The 20545-nt window shown below is 64.7% G+C and overlaps 1 protein-coding gene across 7 annotated transcripts in view; it reads right to left on the bottom strand.

Moving 5' to 3' along the window:
• Positions 1 to 20545, bottom strand: part of Iqsec1 (IQ motif and Sec7 domain ArfGEF 1) — a 98011-nt gene that overhangs the window by 16603 nt on the left and 60863 nt on the right. For all 7 annotated transcript variants that reach the window (XM_042679656.1, XM_042679650.1, XM_042679655.1 and 4 more), the window contains exons 2-6: positions 14774 to 15065; positions 11226 to 12472; positions 4743 to 4904; positions 927 to 1049; positions 92 to 258 (exon numbers count right to left, since the gene is read on the bottom strand). In XM_042679656.1, coding sequence (XP_042535590.1) covers positions 92 to 258; positions 927 to 1049; positions 4743 to 4904; positions 11226 to 12466 — 1693 coding nt within the window. In that variant the 5' untranslated portion in view covers positions 12467 to 12472; positions 14774 to 15065. The remainder of the gene's footprint in view (positions 1 to 91; positions 259 to 926; positions 1050 to 4742; positions 4905 to 11225; positions 12473 to 14773; positions 15066 to 20545) is intronic.

The following is a 20545-nucleotide window of genomic DNA, read 5'->3' as shown; positions in this document are numbered from 1 at the left end:
GCGGGAGCCCAGCCCTCCCGAGCCTGGCCGGGCCAGCGGGAGCCCAGCCCTCCCGAGCCTGGCCGGGCCAGCGCCAGTGCCTGGTCCTCACCTCGCAGGTTCTTGACAAAGTCCTCCAGCTTCATTTTCCGCTCGGGCTTGACGTTGGGGCTGTACATGTCGGTGTTGAGCAGGATGATGGCGAAGGCCAGAATGAAGATGGTGTCTGGGTTCCGGAACTGCCTCACCACCCCGGGGTTGCAGATGCAGTAGCGCTGGCTGAAGGGAGACAGCTGGCCAGGGCCCTTGGGTGTCACCCTGTCCCCGGCCCAGGAGGGGGCTCACCCACGGACTGCGAGCAGACTTGAGGGGAGCACCCCGAAGCTCTGCCCGTCCCCCCATGCGGAGGCACGGAGCCAGGCATGGAGCTGTGCCCCAGCCCACGGGGGACGCACTGCTGCTTCATCACAATAGCGGACCTCCTCCCTGCCCAACCCCCCCCCTACCTCCGGGACCTCCGGGAAGCACCCTGGGGGGCCGACCCCCTCCCCACCCCCTGCCCTTCCTCCGGGGCCTCCTGTACCCCAGGGTCCTCCGGGAAGCACCCTGGGCCGTGAGCAGACCCCATCCTAGGCTTCCCGTGCCCTCACTCCCGGCCGCCCGGTGCCGACTCGGTCTGGAAGGGACACTGCACAGTCACAGCGCAGCTGGACCCTGCCCACACCGCCGTGCCAGCTGCCCGGCTCAGCCGGTCCCCAGACCCTAGGCCACTTCTTCCTTCCGCGCTCCCGTAGGGCCGTGCTATTGCCCTCCCCTCCTCACGGTGAGGAGTGAGGCCCGAGAGCCTTCTGGACCGCGAGCACGCTGACATGAAGGGAGCCAAGGGTCTGCATCCACGCGCGGGCCAAGCCGACCACGCGGAACCTGCCGGGGCTCACGGGGCTGACCTGAACGCCTCGATGAGCCGCTCCACCTTCTGGGCCTCCCCTTGGACGCGGATGTGTGCCTGGAACCTTCTGAGGGCCTCGTCCAGCTCCATGGCAGAGAAGTCCATCTCGTCCACCACGCAGCTGGAACAGAGGCAGGTGGCCAGCGTGAGAACCCTGCGCCCTTCCTCCAGCAGCGCGGGGCCCGGGCCCTCCCGTCAGCGAGCAACACCTCAGAATCTTCCAAAAAGCTCTCATGCTTCCAAGGAGCCCTTGCACCCCAAGCCCACGGGAGACGTCAGCGCCACGCGTGTGATTTTCTGCACTGTGGTGGCGCCGCCCCTGGCTGCCAGGTGGGCGCCGGGCAGCACCGCAGGGTGCAAGCTCTGCCCTCACCTGGACGGGACCAGCTGACACTCCAGGGACACTTGAATTAACCACACCGGCCGGTGGAGTGGAACTGGAGCTTCTGACTGCCCCTACCCCAGAGGCGGCTCGCAGTGCCTCCCGAGCGAGCCGAGAGCCGAGAGGTGCGTGCGGCAGGCCGGTCTCGAGCGGCAGGCCTGTCTCGAGCGGCAGGCCTGTCTCAGGCGCTGGTGCCTGTTCTCCTCGGATCACAGCCACGGCCACCATCGGCACAGTGGGGTACGAGAGCTTTGCTGGGGCTGGAGCTGGGGCCCCAGGGCCACAGCCTGGGGCTGCTGTTGGGCAGCTCTCCAGGAGGGCAGGAGCAGGTGGACAGCTTGCTGGGCTGGTGAGCACACTGGGGAATGGGCTGGGGGCCTTGCTGCTTCCTTGGGCCATTGCTATTTTCTGAGGGAGAACAATGCGCGGATTTCCTGTGGCCAGGAACCGCGCACGGAGGGGCCGGGCAGGATGGCTGCAGAGCCGGGCCTGGGCTGCGCTGCCACCGTGTCGCCAAGAGCGAGTCTGGCTCTCCCTACACATGTGAATTCAGAGAGGAGAGAAAGGCGGCCACGGCCACCCTAGGGCGGGCCGGGAAGGGGCACAAAGTAGGAGCATGGGACGAGCCCCACTGGGTGTCTGATCAGAGACACACCAGCGCTGCTGAGGCCTGCCGCGCACTCAGCCCCCCAACTCCCATGAGTCTGGGTTCATGTGCAGCACGTGCTGCGGCTGCATGAGCACATGCATGCTGGGGGCCCTGGCTCGACCGTGGTGTCCAGCCTGTGGAACAAAGAGGGACGGCACTGGCCACCGGCTCCCGGACACTAGGGATGCTTGCGGAGCCCAGACCACTCACCAGATGCCCTCCCCAGCTGGTCCCCTTCTCTACGAGGGCAAGGGGTGGCCCATGGAAGAAGAGACCACACTGGATGCTTGTGCGTGACTTCTAGCCCTGGTCTGTTGGACCCTAGTCTTTCTCTATTGGGTTCCAATATTCCTCAGACCAAGGGCTGGGGTTCCTGCTCCCCAGAGGGCGTGCACGCTGCCTCCTGCTACTACTGACAGTCCAGGGCCCTTCTGCTCGGCACTGTGCGCAGGAGAGGGGAGAGCTGCAAGGCAGACACCTGATGGAACTTGTCAAACGGGAAGCGAGGCTTCCGGAAGGAGCCACGTGCTCACTTCTCTACAAGGTTTCCATGTCACATCCGTGCTCAGGGCTCCGGGGGTGCAGACCAGGAGCACAAGGCAGGGGCGAAGCTGGAGCTGGCTGTCCACCGGGGACAGGCCCCTTTGGCCCGTGCTAGGGGGTGGCGGCCAGGCCTCCAGCTGGGGGCCACTGCCCCGTCCTGACCCAACGGCCACACGGCTGGCCTCAGGGTGGGGGTCGAACTAACCATGCATGGAGGGGGTGGGAATCGATGAGAGACAGCTGGTCCGGGGTGGGTGTGGATGTACCAAACAGCACGTGTGTGCAAGCACTGTGCACACGCACATCTACATGCGTCCATGGGGGTACGCCCCTCAGGACAGATGGCCCTCTGCTCCTCCACTCCACTCCTCTGGATCCAGCCATGACCCAACAGGCCACACAGACAAACCGTTTCCTGGTCCTACTCCCTAATCCGCAGCATGCCAGCACCGGGTTCCCACAGGTATGTGTCTAAGTGTGATGTTACAGGCAGCATTCAGGGCTTGTGTGAACTAGAGGGGCGTGAGCACCGGAGGCCTCTGGGGGGAGGGGGTGGTGGTCTGGGCGCTCTCTGGGAGTATGAGGGACTGCTGATGCGTGCCCGACCATGTGTGTGCGTGTGACAGCTGAAGTGTACTAAGTCCTGTGAGTATGACAGCTGTGTGCGTGCCCAGCCTTGTGTGTGAGTGTGAGCAGCTGGTATGGCCTGGTCCCATGTGTGAGTGTAACAGCTGTGTGTGCCCGGCCCGTGTGTGAGCTCAGCAGCCGCATGTAAGGCCTGGTCCCATGTGTGAGCGCAGCAGCCGCGTGTGAGGCCTGGCCCGTGTGTGAGCTCAGCAGCCGTGTGCATGGCCTGGCCCGTGTGTGAGCGCGGCAGCCGCGTGAGGCCTGGCCCGTGTGAGCGCGGCAGCCGCGTGAGGCCTGGCCCGTGTGTGAGCGCGGCAGCCGCGTGCGTGGCCTGGCCCGTGTGTGAGCGTGGCAGCCATGTGTGAGGCCTGGCCCGTGTGTGAGCGCGGCAGCCACGTGAGGCCTGGCCCGTGTGTGAGGGTGACAGGCGCGTGCATGGCCTGGCCTGTGTGTGAGCACGGCAGCCGCGTGAGGACTGGCCCGTGTGAGCGCGGCAGCCGCGTGCGTGGCCTGGCCCGTGTGTGAGCTCAGCGGCAGCCGCGTGCGTGGCCTGGCCCGTGTGTGAGCTCAGAGGCAGCCGCGTGCGTGGCCTGGCCCGTGTGTGAGCTCAGCGGCAGCCGTGTGTGTGGCCTGGCCCGTGTGTGAGCTCAGCAGCCGTGTGTGTGGCCCGGCCTGAGCTCAGCAGCCGCATGTGAGACCTGGCCTGTGTGTGAGCGCGGCAGCCGTGTGTGAGGCCTGGCCCGTGTGTGAGGGTGACAGCCGCGTGTGGTCTGGCCTGTGTGTGAGGGTGACAGCCGCGTGTGCACGGCCCGGCCTGTGTGCAGCGTGCCAGGCCCCATGTGTGTACGAGTGCAGGGCACACATCCCCAGGCCCGCGTCTGTCCCCAGGCCCAGGGCCCCAGGCCCGCGTCTGTCCCCAGGCCCAGGGCCCCAGGCCCGCGTCTGTCCCCAGGCCCGCGTCCGTCCCCAGGCCCAGGGCCCCAGGCCCAGGTCCCCAGGCCCGCGTCTGTCCCCAGGCCCAGGTCCCCAGGCCCGCGTCCGTCCCCAGGCCCGCGTCCGTCCCCAGGCCCGCGTCCGTCCCCAGGCCCGCGTCCGTCCCCAGGCCCGCGTCTGTCCCCAGGCCCGCGTCCGTCCCCGGGCCCAGGTCCCTAGGCCCGCGTCCGTCCCCAGGCCCAGGTCCCCAGGCCCAGGTCCCCAGGCCCGCGTCTGTCCCCAGGCCCAGGTCCCCAGGCCCGCGTCCATCCCCAGGCCCGCGTCCGTCCCCAGGCCCAGGTCCCCGGGCCCAGGTCCCCAGGCCCGCGTCCGTCCCCAGGCCCAGGTCCCCAGGCCCAGGTCCCCAGGCCCGCGTCTGTCCCCAGGCCCAGGTCCCCAGGCCCGCGTCCATCCCCAGGCCCGCGTCTGTCCCCAGGCCCAGGTCCCCAGGCCCAGGTCCCCAGGCCCGCGTCCGTCCCCAGGCCCAGGTCCCCAGGCCCAGGTCCCCAGGCCCGCGTCCGTCCCCAGGCCCAGGTCCCCAGGCCCAGGTCCCCAGGCCCGCGTCTGTCCCCAGGCCCGCGTCTGTCCCCAGGCCCGCGTCTGTCCCCAGGCCCGGCCCCCAGGCCCGGCCCGGGACTCACTCCAGCACGTCGCGGTTGAACTGCTTCTGTCGGTTGCCCAGGAACTCGCCGATCATCTGGCGGCTGAGGCCCTTGCGCTGCAGCAGGAAGTGGGCCACACCCACGGGCGTGTCAGGCACGAAGCCGCGTTCGATGAGGTACTGGACGCCCTTCTCGGGCTTCCTGTGGGAGATGAGAAGCATTGTCAGCCCAGACCGCCGCCCCAGGGACGGGCCCAACGCTGCTCCCACAGCCTGCTCTAGCCGTCTCTGGGCTACTCATGAATGCCCGGATGACCTCCAGGCCTCTTGTCCTGTCAACTCCCCAGCCCAAACCTTCATCCAGAACATGCCCAGGCAGGTCGGACCGGGCTGGCGCTGGGACCCTTGGCCCCATCTCCATGGCCCAGCCCCAGACCTTAGCGGTCCCCCATGCCTGGCCCGCCCCCGCCTGTGGCCAGGACTGCAGACTACGGCAGTGAAGAACTCGATTCCACAATACGGAGCATCCTCTGCCAGGCAGAGGGCAGCCAGTGGGGGCTCTGCCAGCACCCAGGACAGGGCACCCAGGACAGGACACCGTGAGGAAAGAAGGGGCTGGCTTCGGACTTGCTCTGAGGGTGAGGGAACGGGACCAGCTGGGTGTGCTGGCCGCAGAGACCGGGATGAGGAGGAGAGAGTTCAGGGCGGCTCCAGTCTCAGCCCACGCCCAGCAGAGAGGGACCACGCCCACGTGGACATAGCAGGGGAGACGACCCAAAGCCCACGGGCTGAGGAGCAGGGGCAGACCCAGGAGAGCGCGGCGAGGACAGGGGGCTCAGGGGCTGCATGCGGCCCTGGGCAGGGGAGGGGCGACCTCACCCCTGCACCACACCCCAGGCTCTCTTCCTGCCTCGCACGCGTGGCTCGGACCAGCCCTGGGAGAGCTGACTGGCACACTGCCATCCACAGCCGCCCACTTCTGCGTTCTGGGCCGGCCTCTGAGGCGCACAGGTGGGTCGGCGGGGCCACAGCGCCACCCCTCGCCTGCGGCCCACAGCGCCACCCCTCGCCTGCGGCCCACAGCGCCACCCCTCGCCTGCGGCCGGCCCACAGCGCCACCCCTCGCCTGCGGCCGGCCCACAGCGCTACCCGCCTGCGGCCGCACAGCGCCACCCCTCCCCTGCGGCCCACAGCGCCACCCCTCCCCTGCGTCCCACAGCGCCACCCCTCGCCTGCGGGGCCACAGCGCCACCCCTCGCCTGCGGCCGGCCCACAGCGCTACCCCACACCTGCGCTACCCCACACCTGCACTACCCCACACCTGCGGCCGGGCCCACAGTGCCACCCCTCCCCTGCGGCTGGGCCTACAGCGCCACCCCTCGCCTGCGGCCCACAGCGCCACCCCTCGCCTGCGGGGCCACAGCGCCACCCCTCGCCTGCGGCCGGCCCACAGCGCCACCCCTCGCCTGCGGCCGGCCCACAGCGCCACCCCTCGCCTGCGGCCGGCCCACAGCGCCACCCCTCCCCTGCGGCCGGGCCTACAGCGCCACCCCTCGCCTGCGGCCCACAGCGCCACCCCTCGCCTGCGGCCGGCCCACAGCGCCACCCCTCCCCTGTGGCCGGTCGGCCTGGGCCAGCTCTGGGGGGTGTGGGGGGAGGCAGATTCCGGCTCCAGGGGGACAGGGACGCCCAGAAGGAGCCGGCCCCTCCCTCTGGGTCTCTGTCACGTCGTGACTTGGCTGCGTGCTCCTGGGTGAGGGCAAGGCAGCGCAGGGCCCTGAAGCCGCCTGCTGGCTGGGGCGCTGCCAGCCGCCCCCCCCCCCGCCCCCAACGGCTCCTGGCCCCACCCCTGAGAGCCGCCAGAGGGGAGGCGGCGGCTGCCGGCCCCACGCCCGCCCATTGGCCGTGTTCCCGTGGCCCTGTGCGGCGGCACCCCACCCCTCTGCCACCCTCCCGCCCCACCCACAGGCCGCGCCAGCACCCAGAGCCCACTGTCTTGCGCACTGCCACAGGCTGTGTCCCCGCAGCCCAGAGCTGACCTCCGCCCTGACTCAGGGCCTCTCCTGCTGGGAGACTCGGGCAGAAGCTGGAGAGACTGGAGGCCACAGGAGCGCAAGCACCAAGCTCACCTCCTCCCAGAGCCACCCTGAGGCCCCGTGCCAGGGCTGCAAGTGGCCCCCAGCCCAGCTACTGGCCAATGCCAGGGAGGACACTGGGGGTTTTCCAGGTCTCGACCTGGAAAAGCCATGCACCATACAGACCTCAGAGGCCACACAGGGTCTGTAGGCACCTAGGAACTCCTCAGGGAGAAGGCTGAGCCCGGCAGCTCCCACACGCAATGCCGGCAGAAGGGCTGCGGCAAGGCGCAGGGCCCGGCAGCGTCCTTCCAGCCCGGCCGACCAGGCCATCTCCGGTCCTGCAGGGCTGCGGTCACCTTCCATCTCTCGTGCACTTCTAGGCTGTAGCTCCCGGCTCCCTGAGGTGCCTGCTCTATCAAGCTCCGATTGTGGGATCTCAAGGGCAACGTGGCTGCTAGGGTCTTCTCACACTTATCCCAAGTTGGGCCACCCTCTGGGGTGCGACTGGCAGGCCCTGCAGACCCCTCGGAGGCCTCAGCCGTCCCCGTCCACACAGGGGTGAAGACCCAGGGTGCGGGCAGCACAGGGCTCGCAGGGCAGAGCGGCGCCATACGGGAAGCAGGATCCCAACACACAGAAACCTGGGTCTAAGCATTCCTGAATGCGGCTTTCCTTAAGCTGTGGGCTCCACAGCCATCAGATGCGCTCCGGGCACTCGGGGCAGGCCCTGAGGCCTGGAGCACCGGCCTCGCCCCTGGAGACAGGATCCCTGCCTTTCACGGCCACCTCACGCCCAAGGTCTGCTCTGAGCATGGAAGCTTTTGGGCCTGGCACTGGACACACAGTGCTCACTGCTGCTGCTGAAGGCTGGCCAGTCCAGCTGTTGCCGGCCTCCTTATGGCAGGTCTGCCTCTGAGCATGGGCTCCCGCACGCTGTCCCTGGACAAGACTCGGAGCTGCAGTTAATGGTGTCATTGGAGTTGGATGTGCTGTGGCTGTCATGTGCAGGCACGTGCAGGTGTGTGCAGGAGCATGCAGGTGTGTGCAGGAGTGTGCAGGCGTGTGCAGGAGCGTGCAGACGTGTGCAGGAGCGTGCAGGCGTGTGCAGGAGCGTGCAGACGTGTGCAGGAGCGTGCAGGCATGTGCAGGAGCGTGCAGGAGTGTGCAGGTGCATGCAGGCGTGTGCAGGAGTGCAGGAGTGTGCAGGCACGTGCAGGTGTGTGCAGGTGCGTGCAGGAGCATTCTGTGCAGTCGCATGCACGCGTGTGCAGAAGTGTAGGTGTGTGCAGATGTGTGCAGGCATGTGCAGGCGCATGCAGGCGCGTGCAGGTGTGTGCAGGTGCGTGCAGGTGTTTGCAGATGTGTGCAGGTGCGTGCAGGTGTGTGCAGGCGCATGCAGGAGCGTGCAGGTGTGTGGAGGCGCGTGCAGGTGTGTGAAGGCGCATGCAGGCGCATGCAGGAGCGTGCAGGTGTGTGCAGGCGCATGCAGGCGTGTACAGGTGTTTGCAGATGTGTGCATGCGCGTGCAGGTGTGTGCAGGCACATGCAGGAGCATGCAGGGGTGTGCAGGCGCGTGCAGGTGTGTGCAGGAGCATGCAAGTGCATGCAGGTGCGTACAGGTGTGTGCAGGCACATGCAGGGGTGTGCAGGTGTGTGCAGGAGCATGCAGGTGCACGCAGGCGCGTACAGGTGTTTGCAGATGTGTGTAGGCGCGTGCAGGCACGTGCAGGCGTGTGCAGGTGCATGCAAGAGTGTGCAGGTGTGTGCAGACATGTGCAGGAGTGTGCAGGTGTGTGCAGGGACATACAGGAGCGTGCAGCATGTGCAGAGTGTGCAGGGCGTGAAGGAGCGTGCAGGCGCGCACAGCAGCTGGCACTGATGGGCAGCGGTGGGGGGAGGGGGACTCAGCTCCTTGTGAACACTAACCCGTCACCCTCACTGTGAGGACACATCTGCCCGGGGCGCTCAGTTCCACTCCCAGCTGTGGTCTCCAGCCCCTCCCAGCCTCCCATGGCAAACTGCGGTGATGGCCACCGCGGCCAGCACCCGCCAGCTCCCAGCCTCAGCCAAGGCAGCCCGCATCACAGGATGGCAGCAAATACTGGACCCTGGCGGTCCAGCCTTTCACAGGCTCCAGGCCGGTGCCCCTGGCATCAGCCCCGCTCACAGGTGTGAAGCCAGAGGTGGGCTGCTCCAGAGAACAGACCGGAAGCGGGGTGAGGGTCTAAAGCCAGGTAGATTGCCCTTAACTGTGACCACTACTGTTCCTAATGGCTGGGTGCACACACAGACAGAAAGATCTGGAAGGAGACTACATGTCACAGAGGTGCCGCCGAGCCGCCTCATCTCCACTCCAGCCTCTCCCTGTGCACTCTACTGGACCCCAGCTACCCCTGGCTCGCTCCCAGGACACTGGCCCGGGCCACGGGGTGGCCTGGCTTAGGCAGGGCCCAGGAGCAGCAGGGGCTGACTTAGGACATGCCCTTTCACCCCCTCTGCTCTGGGGTGGGGTGCGGAGGTCCTGTGTGCAGCAGGCCACACGCAAAGGGGTCACAGGAGCCACAGCCCTAGCAGGAGTGAGGGGTCCAAGATTCCTAGCTCCTGGCAAGACTAGGAGACCCAGCAGTGAACCACAGCCCTCCGCTGCCCCTCCACCTAGGGCTGGGGGCCCAGGCCAGCCGCTGACACCCCCATCCAAGGCTTCGCCTGAACCAGTGCCATGTCACCATCCTGTGGCCCTTCTGGGACACTTCCAGGTGCGGGCCTCGTGCTCTGTCAGCCCCGGGCCGGAATGGCATGGAAGCCCAGGGCTGCTGAGAGCAGGCCTCAAGGCCTCTGAGGGCACTCCTCCCTCCTCCCCTTCCACTCTGAGGGCACTCCTCCCTCCTCCCCTTCCACTCTGAGGGCACTCCTCCCTCCTCCCCTTCCACTCTGAGGGCACTCCTCCCTCCCCTTCCAGTCTGAGGATGCTCCTCCCTCCCCTTCCACTCTGAGGGTGCTCCTCCCTCCCCTTCCACTCTGAGGGTGCTCTGTCCTCCCCTTCCACTCTGAGGGTGCTCCTCCCTCCCCTTCCACTGAGGGTGCTCCTCCCTCCCCTTCCACTTTGAGGGTGCTCCTCCCTCCCCTTCCACTCTGAGGGTGCTCCTCCCTCCCCTTCCACTCTGAGGGTGCTCCTCCCTCCCCTTCCACTCTGAGGGTGCTCCTCCCTCCCCTTCCACTCTGAGGGTGCTCCGTCCTCCCCTTCCACTCTGAGGGTGCTCCTCCCTCCCCTTCCACTCTGAGGGCACTCCTCCCTCCCCTTCCAGTCTGAGGGCACTCCTCCCTCCCCTTCCACTCTGAGGGTGCTCCTCCCTCCCCTTCCACTCTGAGGGTGCTCCTCCCTCCCCTTCCACTCTGAGGGTGCGCCGTCCTCCCCTTCCACTCTGAGGGTGCTCCATCCTCCCCTTCCACTCTGAGGATGCTCCTCCCTCCCCTTCCACTCTGAGGGTGCTCCTCCCTCCCCTTCCACTCTGAGGGTGCTCCTCCCTCCCCTTCCACTCTGAGGGTGCTCCTCCCTCCTCCCCTTCCACTCTGAGGGTGCTCCTCCCTCCTCCCCTTCCACTCTGAGGGTGCTCCTCCCTCCTCCCCTTCCACTCTGAGGGTGCTCCTCCCTCCCCTTCCACTCTGAGGGTGCTCCTCCCTCCCCTTCCACTCTGAGGGTGCTCCTCCCTCCCCTTCCACTCTGAGGGTGCTCCTCCCTCCCCTTCCAGTCTGAGGGTGCTCCTCCCTCCCCTTCCACTCTGAGGGTGCTCCTCCCTCCCCTTCCAGTCTGAGGGTGCTCCTCCCTCCCCTTCCACTCTGAGGGTGCTCCTCCCTCCCCTTCCACTGGCTATTCTGGGCCCTGCTAAGAATAGTTTGCTGTAAATATCCACCGCCCTCCCCAGGGCCGCAACCAGAGCTGAGCGGCTGCCCTCTGTGAACCCCGGAGGAGCAGACTCCATGACCCAGTTCCCGCGGCTCTCCCAGACCTGTCCGCACCCTCACACACGGTGAGGACCCGCCTGTTTCTACCCCTGGGCCTTGTGTGTGCCCTGCCCAGCGCACTCTAAGCCTGCCTGCCCTTGCCACCCAGACCTGCCACACACCCGCTCCAAGGGCCCAAGCCTGACGGCTGAGCCCGGCCTGGCCCGGCCCCGCCTCTTGGCGTCCTGTGGGGAACACTGGAGAGGGAGCAATGGACAGGACCCGTGACCCACAGCTACATCCCTTCCCAAAAGGTTTCACAGAAAAGCTCCCATCTGCCCAGCTGTCCAGCAGTGGACACCGTGGGGAGCTGTGTCTCAGCACCCAGGCCCTGCAGGCCTTCTCCCCACAGACAGAGCAGGTCCCGCTCGGCCCCACGGCTCACTGCGCAGATGGCCCGGGCCTGCCCCGCCCCTCCGCCTGGCTCAGCCCCCAGGACTCACTTGTTGAAGAGGTTCAGCCCGATGCGGTAGTGGCGCTTGCGGATGACGTCATTGCTGAAGGCCGGTGAGTCCCAGCTGTTGCGGGCCTCCTTGTGGTAGGTCTGCTTGCTAAGCGTGGGCTCCCGCACGCTGTCCCTGGACGAGGACTCGGAGCTGCAGTTGATGGTGTCGTTGGAGTTGGACGTGCTGTTGATGCTGTCATTGTCCCCGTCGGAGTAGTCCGACTCAGACTTGCTTTGCCGATTGGCGGAGCCATTGATGGCCAGGTGGCTCTCCAGGGGCCGGGGGGGCCGGGGCCGCAGCTCGGGGTCCTCCCGGGTCAGGCCCTTGGGTGCGCCACCGTGGGAGCCGTGCTTGGGGCTGGCCGGCTGGCCTCCCAGGCTGCGCTCATAGGCGCTCTGCCTCTTGAGTGAGCCGCGGTCCGAGCGGTCACTGAGGTCCACCGAGCTGTCGCTGGGGGGCTCAATGGTGAGCAGGGGCAGGTGCTCCACCCGCAGCCGGGGCTCCTGCCGCTCCAGCGACGGAGTGCTCCGGCAGCTCGTGTCTGTGTCGGCCTTGTCATCCTTGTGGGCCAGGGCCCAATAGTCCTGGGCGGCACCCCCGACCCGCAGGCGCAGGTCCGACTCGGTGCTGGGAGGCCTCTCCCCGGCGGGCGCGAGCGGCAGTGGCGGCGACAGCTCCTCCTCGTCGATGTACAAGGTGACGTCGCTGTAGGAAGCGGTCATCTCGTCCAGCTTGTGGTGGTCCATGCTGTGCATGGCGGCCTTGGGCTCCGCGTCCCGCGCCCTCGCCGCCTCCGGGGTCGGCACCTCCTCGGCATGGAGGCTCCGGCAGTTCAGGGCGTCATCGATGGACTCGGCCAGAGACTTCACCTGCCGGGAGAAGGCGTCCTCCAGCTCTGTGATGGCGTCGGCGAAGTCACTGGAGGGGGCCGGAGACTTGAGAGCGGGCTCCCCGAGGTCTCCGCACTCGGAGGGCACCAGGGCGCCCAGCTGCGCGCCATCGTTGGTCAGGGAGACCTGCTTGCCCTCAAAGTAGGAGCTGTGCACTTTCTCGGGCCCCTCAAAGGAGAACTGCATCCTCATGTTGGACAGCACAATCCGGCGGGACATACGGTTCTCCGACATGGAGCTTCGGAGGCGCTCGAAGTTCTTGTTCATCTGGTATTGGCGGAACGCCGTTTGGATGGTGCGGGCTGCATGGCGGGTCACAAGGCGGCCCCCATACTTGCGTTCTAGCATCTCCACCTGGCGGGGGAAGGAACAGGAAGTGAGGCCAAGCCTGAGTGCTGGCCTGGCGAGCCTACCCAGTGCAGGGGCCCGGCCTGAGAGGACCTGCCACAGGCCACAGTTGGCTGGTGTACATTCCAAGACAAGATGGAGAAACCCCATGTTTGCCAGGCAGCCCCGTGGCTCACAATTATAATCCTACTCAGGAAGCTGAAATCTGAGGATCCTGGTTTGAAGCCAGTCTGGGCAGGAAGAGACTCTTATCTCCAATTAACCACCCCAAAGCCAGCAGCTGACCTGTGGCTTGAGTAGCAATAGCACCAGCATTGAGCAAAAAAAAAAAATCTCAGGTCCTGGGCGGGCAGGAGGGCTGCGTAGGCCGCCAGGGGGCAGGCCTCTGCCTCGCCCCGCTGCAGTGGCCACACCTCACCCCGCTCTTCTGCTCCTCTGCCTGAGAACGCTTCGGTGACATCCTTCCAGGGCATCTCAGGCCCAGGGCCACCAGCTTGGGCCCAGGCTCGCTTTAGGGCCTCTTCTCCTGCTGTCCCTGGACCTTGAGGACCAGAGCCACCTGCTACCTGAGCCCTGCCCAAGTCTGTGCGTGCGTGTTGGGGTCAGGACTGCAGGGAGGCAAACGAGAGCTCTGGGAGAATCACAGGGCCTCTCCCCACCTCTCCCCAGCACACACCACCCCAGGCGCCCCTAACCCATCCCAACTCACCACTCACTCCTCTCTCTATCTCTCTCTCTTTCCCTCTTCTTTTTCTTTTTGTTAGTTGTGGGGCTTGAACTCAGGGCCTGGGCACTGTCCCTGTGCTCGTTTTGCTCAAGGCTAGTCCTCTACCACTTTAAGCCACAGTACCATTTCCAGTTCTTTTGATAGTTAATTGGAGATAAGAGGCTCATGGACTCTCCTGTCTGGGCTGGCTGGCTTTGAACTGCAATCCTCAGATCTCAGACTCTTGAGTAGCAAGGATTATAGGTGGGAACCACCAGTACCCGGCCAATCACTATTTTCCTAGCCAGAACTGATATGAGGCCCCATCTACTACAGCACTGGGACCAGGGAAAGCTTAGCTACAGGCTGAGCCAGGGGACATGACCCTCCTGAGACCTCACCCACAGCGCCCGGCCCAAAGGGGTCCCTGGGGGGAGGCATGTGGTCCAGGGCCCCCGGGCAGCGGTGGTGGCCAGCCAGGGCTAGACCCCCCCCCCCCCCAGGCCCTCTCATACAAGGGACAGTGAACAGAGTGAACGAGAATAAGTCTGCCCTCCCGCAGGGCAGAGCTGTTGGCACTTAGTGACGGGGGCCATCCTTGATGTCCACCGGGCCCCTGCTCTCAGGGACAGGAGAACCCCGACACCCACGTGGCTCCTTTGCTGACGGGACTCTGCGCCACTACACCCCATGCGGGTCTCACGAGTCCCGTGCCACCTGCCCCCTTCCGCCTTGCCTGGCCCGCTGGGACGCTCCACAGGCAGGAAGTGCTACGCGACCGCCAGCTCCTCCCTGTCATCTACTGTCCCCAACACGCGCGACGCTCATTCCTGCCTCAGGGCCTTTGTACCTGCCATCCCTTCTTCCCACAACTCAGCCGCCCTTCATCCACTCCGGTCCGCTCCCCAGCACACAGTCCGTGTCGGGTACCCACAGACACTTGGCTACTACAGGTGGAATGAAAACCAGCAGCTGCAGCACACGAGCCCTGAACTTGGGCCCCTGTGAAGCCTCAACCTCTCGTTTCTATTTTAAGGGTGCCACGGAGACGTCTTTGGTTTTAAACACGCAGCAGGGCTGCCTGGGCACCCTGCACCGCAGCCTCTGTTCACTCCTAGTCCTTCTCGGGGGCCAGCTGTGCGCACGCTGGGGGCCCCCTGGGGGCCACGTGGCAGGGTTGCTTTGCACACAGGCATTCCACACACCCCCAATGTGAGCCTCTCCCTTGGCCAAGGCCCCTGGAGACCTGCTGGCATGGTGAGCACCTCCACTCAGGCAGCTGGAGGAGGACGAAGGTGCCCAGTGCTGTCCCCCGTCTGGGCCTGTCCCCTGGGCCCTAAGGATGCGTGTCCTATGACGCTGGCTGTGGACTGAGACCCACACTCTCCAATCTCTGCCACACAAACACGGACACCACAGAAGAGGCTCTGGAGCCGTGCCCAGCCACTGCCTCCACACTACACGCCTCCCACATCTTGGGGCCAGGCTGGCGGAAGGTTCTGGGTCACCTGGAGGAATGAAGCAGGCCACGGTCTCGGTGGCACACCTCGGCTGGAGTTCTGCCAACCAGAGGGACCCTGCGCTGGCCCCGGGCCACCTACCTGCTTGTCCTGCAGGTCAGAGGAGAGCTCATAGCTCTCGGACAGAGACCGCGAGCGCTTGATGGCCTCCTCTTCCGCCTGCTTGCGCAGGATGGAGGTAGAGTGCTGCAGCTTGGGCCTCCGCGTGCGCTGCTGCCCCGGCGGGCCCGGGTACAGCCCGTAGGCTCCCACCGACGCGTGCTCGTAGTGGTCCGGGCTCAGGCTTGAACCAGGCACCAAAGGGCCCTGGTGGTAGGCGGAGGGGCTGTCCAGGGATGTGCCGGCCTCGCTGCTGGGCACCTCGCCCTCGACGCTGCAGAGGAGAGAGAGGCTCCGTGAGCAGAGCAGAGCCCAGGTCTCGGCAGGCACAGCCGCCCACGCTCCTCCTTCCCTCCCGCCTCCTTCCTCACACAGGTCAGCCTGGCGTCTTGTGGGCTTCCTGCAGGCAGGCGCTCGGCAGACACCCCACGAGCAGGACCTGATCCCCGAGCCACCTGCCAGTAGCCCAGCAGGGAGGATGGACCGGCCCTTCCCAGTTCACCATGCTGCCCCTGCCTAGAGCCCGGGGAGCTGAGCAAACACGCCTCTGTCCACGGCGAGCAACTCAGCCCTCTGTGCCTGAACACAGCTGCCGGTCCCCGGGCAGCCTACAACCGGGGAGTCACAGCGACTCCCAGAGGAACGCTGCTTGGGGCAGGGCTACAGAGAAGCTGGTGCCACTGCCAGGCTGGGCCGGGCCCTGCTCTGCGGCACGCAGGGCTACAGCAGGGCCCAGGCAACAAGCATGATGTCAGAATGGGCATCATCCACCTGGAGGGGGGCTCTGGACTTAGGGAAGGGGCACGAAGGAATGTTCTGAGCGGTGCCAGCTCAGATTTCCCACCGTGAGCAGCTTTGGGCCAGCAGGCTCTGGAGGGAGGGAGGAGGGAGGGAGAGCAGTCCTCCAGTGCACCCTCCCCAGGAAGGGAAGGGCTGGGGTCACCACAGCCAGCACTTCCACCCCCGGGCCCAGGACCTCAGTCCTTCCTCCCAAAGCAACTCCAGCTGTGTACAACGGTCACCACCGGATGCCAAGTCCTTGTGAATGGCCCTCAGGTTGCAGCAGCCTTTCCAAACTCCACAGCAGACCCAACTCAGACCACCCTGATAAGAAAGGAAATAGCGAGGTGGTCCCTGGCACAAGGCCGCCTCCCAGGGGCTCTCGGGCAGGCCTAGGGACAGCAGCCGCACGCAGGCCTCTCCCCACCTAGCTAAGTCCTATCGGGACCTAGGAACAGTGCCACTCAGAAGCCACACAGTAGTAGATACCAAGAAGCTGTTCTTAATAGAGCTTATCATACTGATAAACAAAAAGATGCCATGTTTCTACTTCATGATAGGTTCACTGGGTATGGTGGCTGGCAGGTGGCTCCGATGTGGACACATTTCAAGTCTCTGTGCACAAGTCTCTAGCTGAGACCTGTGGGTAAGGGGCGACCAGGCTGGCCCCCGCCATCACTGCCTCTGCATCTCAACACCCCAGCCAGCAGATGGCACCCAACAGCACCCTGAATTCACCTCTCCCAGATGCCCAGCCACATGCAGAGCAAGGAATGAGGTAGGACGCCCTGCAGCTCAGCTTCTGGATGTTCTCTCAGGAGATGCTCGTGGGCCAGCAGCCCTCTTCCAGACGCTTAGCTAAGACATCAGCACCTCTGTGACCCCAGCTCTGCAAAGGCTCGGGTAGGAAGACTGCAGCAGAGATTGCCCTATCCAAAACTACCTAAAAGCAACAGAGCTGGGGGCCTAGATCAAGTGGTAGGGTACCTGCCTAGCAAGTACTGCCAAAAGATAAGAACAATACGCAAAGGGGTAAATACAAGGATTTCCACAGCAGTGAGATTTTTCTAAGTACAGAAGATCGGAGATAATGTAAACACTCATCACCAAAGGACTTAATTTAATTCTAAGTCGGCATCACGAAACTAATGTCGAGACGGGTAAAGATCTGGTCTGACAGCTGTTCTTCTAGAAGAGACTTGGAGATGGTTTGGGTGACTCTAAGATTAATGGGAACTGATCCGCCACATAGCTGAGCCAGAAACAAAAATAGCTCTGCTATAGTTGTCAGATCACACAAAAGACGAGTCCAGAGCCAGGGTGGGTGTGCTCACCTGCCCAGCAGGCATGGCGAAGTGGTCACAGACTCCTGAAGACCACGGGTGGAACCCCAGTCCCCTGCCTGAGCAGCAACGCACACAACAGATCCTCGCTGGCACAGGGATGGACTCCAGTTGCCAAGCCCACTTCACAGAGCTTGAGGTTTCCTACCAGGTGCTGGGACTGCAGGGCTAGAAAGAGCAGCCAGCGGGAGGCGGTGGGCCGTTCACCAAGCCTGGGCAGAATGACAAGCTGAGGCTGGAGTGACTTTCTCCAGGGGATGAACTACATCTGGTCTATACTGCCGAGCACAGGACACTCCGGAGGGAGAGCTTTCTGCCTGTGGAGGTGCATGCCTGGCAGGCTCTAACTCCACCAGGAGCATGGTGCCAAGGCCTCTTGGCCCAAAGGGAAGCCCCAGCACCACAAAGGCCATTTCGTGTTGTTACCTTTGCTGTGTTTTGTGGGCTCAGCTTAACTCCACTCTCCTGCACGCTGGCGTGTGTGCGCGCTCTGCCCAGCTACCACGAGGCCCAACACTCTCAGACCTCAGCAGACAGAAACTGGGGAGGGGAGAGGAGGGGAGGGGGATGAACTGTCCTCTGCACATTGCATTCCAGAGCCCCTAAGAGCCCCCGTCCCGGCCAGCCCTCCCCCACCTGGGGCTCCACGCCCTGGCTCACTGAGGGCCACATGTGGGCCCCGGAGGGGGCTGAGCACTGCGGGGGCCACCCCTGCCCCTCAGGAGGGCAGCTCCCTCCCTACCCTGCCTCTCTCCCTCATTTGGTTCCACTGCTCTCCCTGTGTGGCTGGGAGAAGGAAGCCCGTGCCTCAATGTCTACTCCTGTACAGAGCGGGTAGTCAGCGGAGCGACTTTACCTGTGCTCTGCAGAGCTGACGCGGGAGGCCCCTCCCAGAGAGTGCTCTGCTCACAGGAGGAACGCGCTCTCCAACCCGCACAATGCAAGTGCATATACTCACACGCACACATGTTCACGCGGACACATACCTGTGCATGTGTGCACATGAATGCCTATGTGCCCACATCAGCACCCACGGGCTCACCTGCTTCTCTGTTCACTCTGCTCCTACCCCTCCCTTCAGGTTTTCTGCCCAGGTCATGATCACTCCTACCCACCCACCAAACACCATGAGAGGCCTGGCTCAGAGGTGCCACCTCTTGACCACGTGCCATCAGACCCGGGAGGAGGGGATGAGGTGCCTTGCCCAGGAGGCCTTCAGCTCACCCGCCTGGCTGGCACATCCACACCACCCTGCTCCTGCTGACCCCACGTCCACCCCGTCCTCACAGCCCTCAGGCTCAGCCTGGGGAACAGCAGCATGCGGGGGCGCAGGTCTGCGCAGGACGCAGACTCTGCCTCCTGGTGCTCTCAGAACACTGTAGCCAGGGCCGACCATGGAGCCCCCTGGAGCCCCGGCAGCAGAGCCGTGAGCTGCTCCTGAGCGGGTGCCCGGCTCTTGGTGCAGTGACCTCCCCGCAGGGCACAGCTGTCCACATGAGCAACTGCCGGGGCTCCCTGGGGCTCCCCTTCTATACTCACGGACCCCGTTTCCTCGGCCCTAGACAGCTCACCGAGACTGGTGGGCTGCCCCTCTCTAGCTATGCCGCACAGGCCTTAGGAGTCCCTTCTCTTTCCCTCCCCAGGCCGTGCCTGGGTGTGCACACAGACCCTAGCCCAGTAAGAGCAGTGCGGTCTCCCGCTTTTTCTGCACAGTCCGCCTAAATTCTCACAGCCCGGCAGCAGGAGTCTCACAAGGGAGCCGGTGAGGGTTGAGTGAACAGGCCCCTGCCTTGCCTGGCATCCTGAAGGGCAGGACCAGAGCGGGAGGTTACACTTTAGAAAGCTGTGCTGCCCTGAAAGCACAGACGGCAGGGAATCTGGCTGGATGTTAACCTACATGGCGTCTAGCTGTGGACTGGCTCTTGGCACCCCTACCCAAAGAGGGTGCCCCCATATGATGTGGCCTCCCAGGCCACGGGCAGCCAGACTCATTAATCCCAAGACCCCAGGGACACCTGCCCCTGGAGGCCAGCAGCACCCAGTGGTCAGGTGGCGGAGATACCTCCGAGGCCACAGCCCTGCAGTGGTGACCCTGACGCAGGCTCCAGCTCCACAGAACCCCAGTGCTTCGTCTGTAGAAGACAGCGGCCCCCCAGTTTCTCCCCAGGTCCCAGCTGTGGCTAGGGTGTAGGCCACATACTGCAGATGCCCAGCCCGGGGTCCCTGACACAATGGGATAAACAAGAAGAGAGCCGAGCATGCCACACCCAAGCGTGTGTGCATACACCCCTATGTACACACGTGTCAGTGTAGTCATGCACACCTGTGAGCATGACACGCATGGGACTGTGCACATACAACTGCACGTTTACATGTGTGTGCACTCCTATTTGTGTGGACATTTGTGCAATCTGTCTTGCACATGTATACACCTGGGTATGTATGCAGGCATGCAGACACAGTCTTGTCTACATGTGTAGATATACATCGGTGTGTGCGTGCACGTTACAGTTACGTTTGTGTGTATGGCTGGCCCTCCTGACTTGTGGCTCCCACAGCATGGGTTTTCAACCGTCTGCTTGACTGAAAATGCCCGGGTAACAGTGTGAACACACACACATTTAGTCTAACAAGTACTTGCTCAGCTCTGTTCCCAGGGAGTGTGCTCCTCGCTGGGCTCGGGAAGAGAGGACTGGAGCAGCAGCTTGTGAACCCTAGAGCACTCGACTGCGGGGCCCGAGCGGCTCCCGGTAGCACCATACCCATCATGGACTCTGCTGAGTCCTTGTCCTCGACCGGAGCCCCTACGGGCTGTGATTAGAGACTTCCGTGGCCAAAAGTCCAAGGTCCCCTTCCCTCACTGACCCACTCACGGCTGCAGCAGGACAACATGACACGGTGGCATCTACCAGCGGGGCCTGGGCTGGGGTCAAGTCCCATCATCCGGCTCCCCGGAGTGGGAAAGGCGGTGGATCAGGTCCCAGGGGCCTTGGCTCGGGGAAAGGACCAACAGGCAGGCAGAGGTGACCGTGTGGGCATTACACTGCACAGGGCGAGCTCCTCCCCTGCCCTCTTCCCGGGCCTCAGGGGCCCCTCCAGCCTGGCACAGCCCCACAGGGCTCTGTTCCTCTAGGGTCCTCCCTGCTCCTCCCCAGGACCTCGGCCAGGCCCAGCTGGGCCAAAACCCCTCTTCGGCGCCTCACTCTCCTCCCTAGCAGGCTAGGGTTCAGGTGGGCCCAGCTCAGGAGCCTGCCACCAGGGTGAGGGGAAAGGGGACCCTTGCACCCCATGCTTGGTTGTGGGGGCCAGCTTCAGCCGCTCTAGCCTCATGGCCACAGACCTGTTGGGTGGCTCTGTGCGAGCACCCTGGGGCCTACTTGTGCAGCCTCCTCGCCCCTCTGGCCTGCCTGGGGTGTGGTGCTGGCCAGCCTCTGCTGCCCAACGCCTCCAGGCCAGAGGCTGGCCCAGCTCGGCCGAGCAGGAGCTCAACTCCCCAACTTCCCGCACTCAGACTCCAGAGGTGGCTTTTATATATGGAGAAAAATATAGGACTGAAAACAATGGGCTTCTCAGAGCAGCAGCTATTTTTAGAGCTTCGCTTACTGAGCCAGCACTCAGCGTTTCCCGATGG

This window comes from Dipodomys spectabilis, unplaced genomic scaffold, assembly GCF_019054845.1.
Source record: "Dipodomys spectabilis isolate Male_0828 unplaced genomic scaffold, ASM1905484v1 ptg000054l, whole genome shotgun sequence".
Lineage (NCBI taxonomy): Eukaryota > Metazoa > Chordata > Mammalia > Rodentia > Heteromyidae > Dipodomys > Dipodomys spectabilis.
This window is presented reverse-complemented; position numbering and strand designations above follow the sequence as displayed.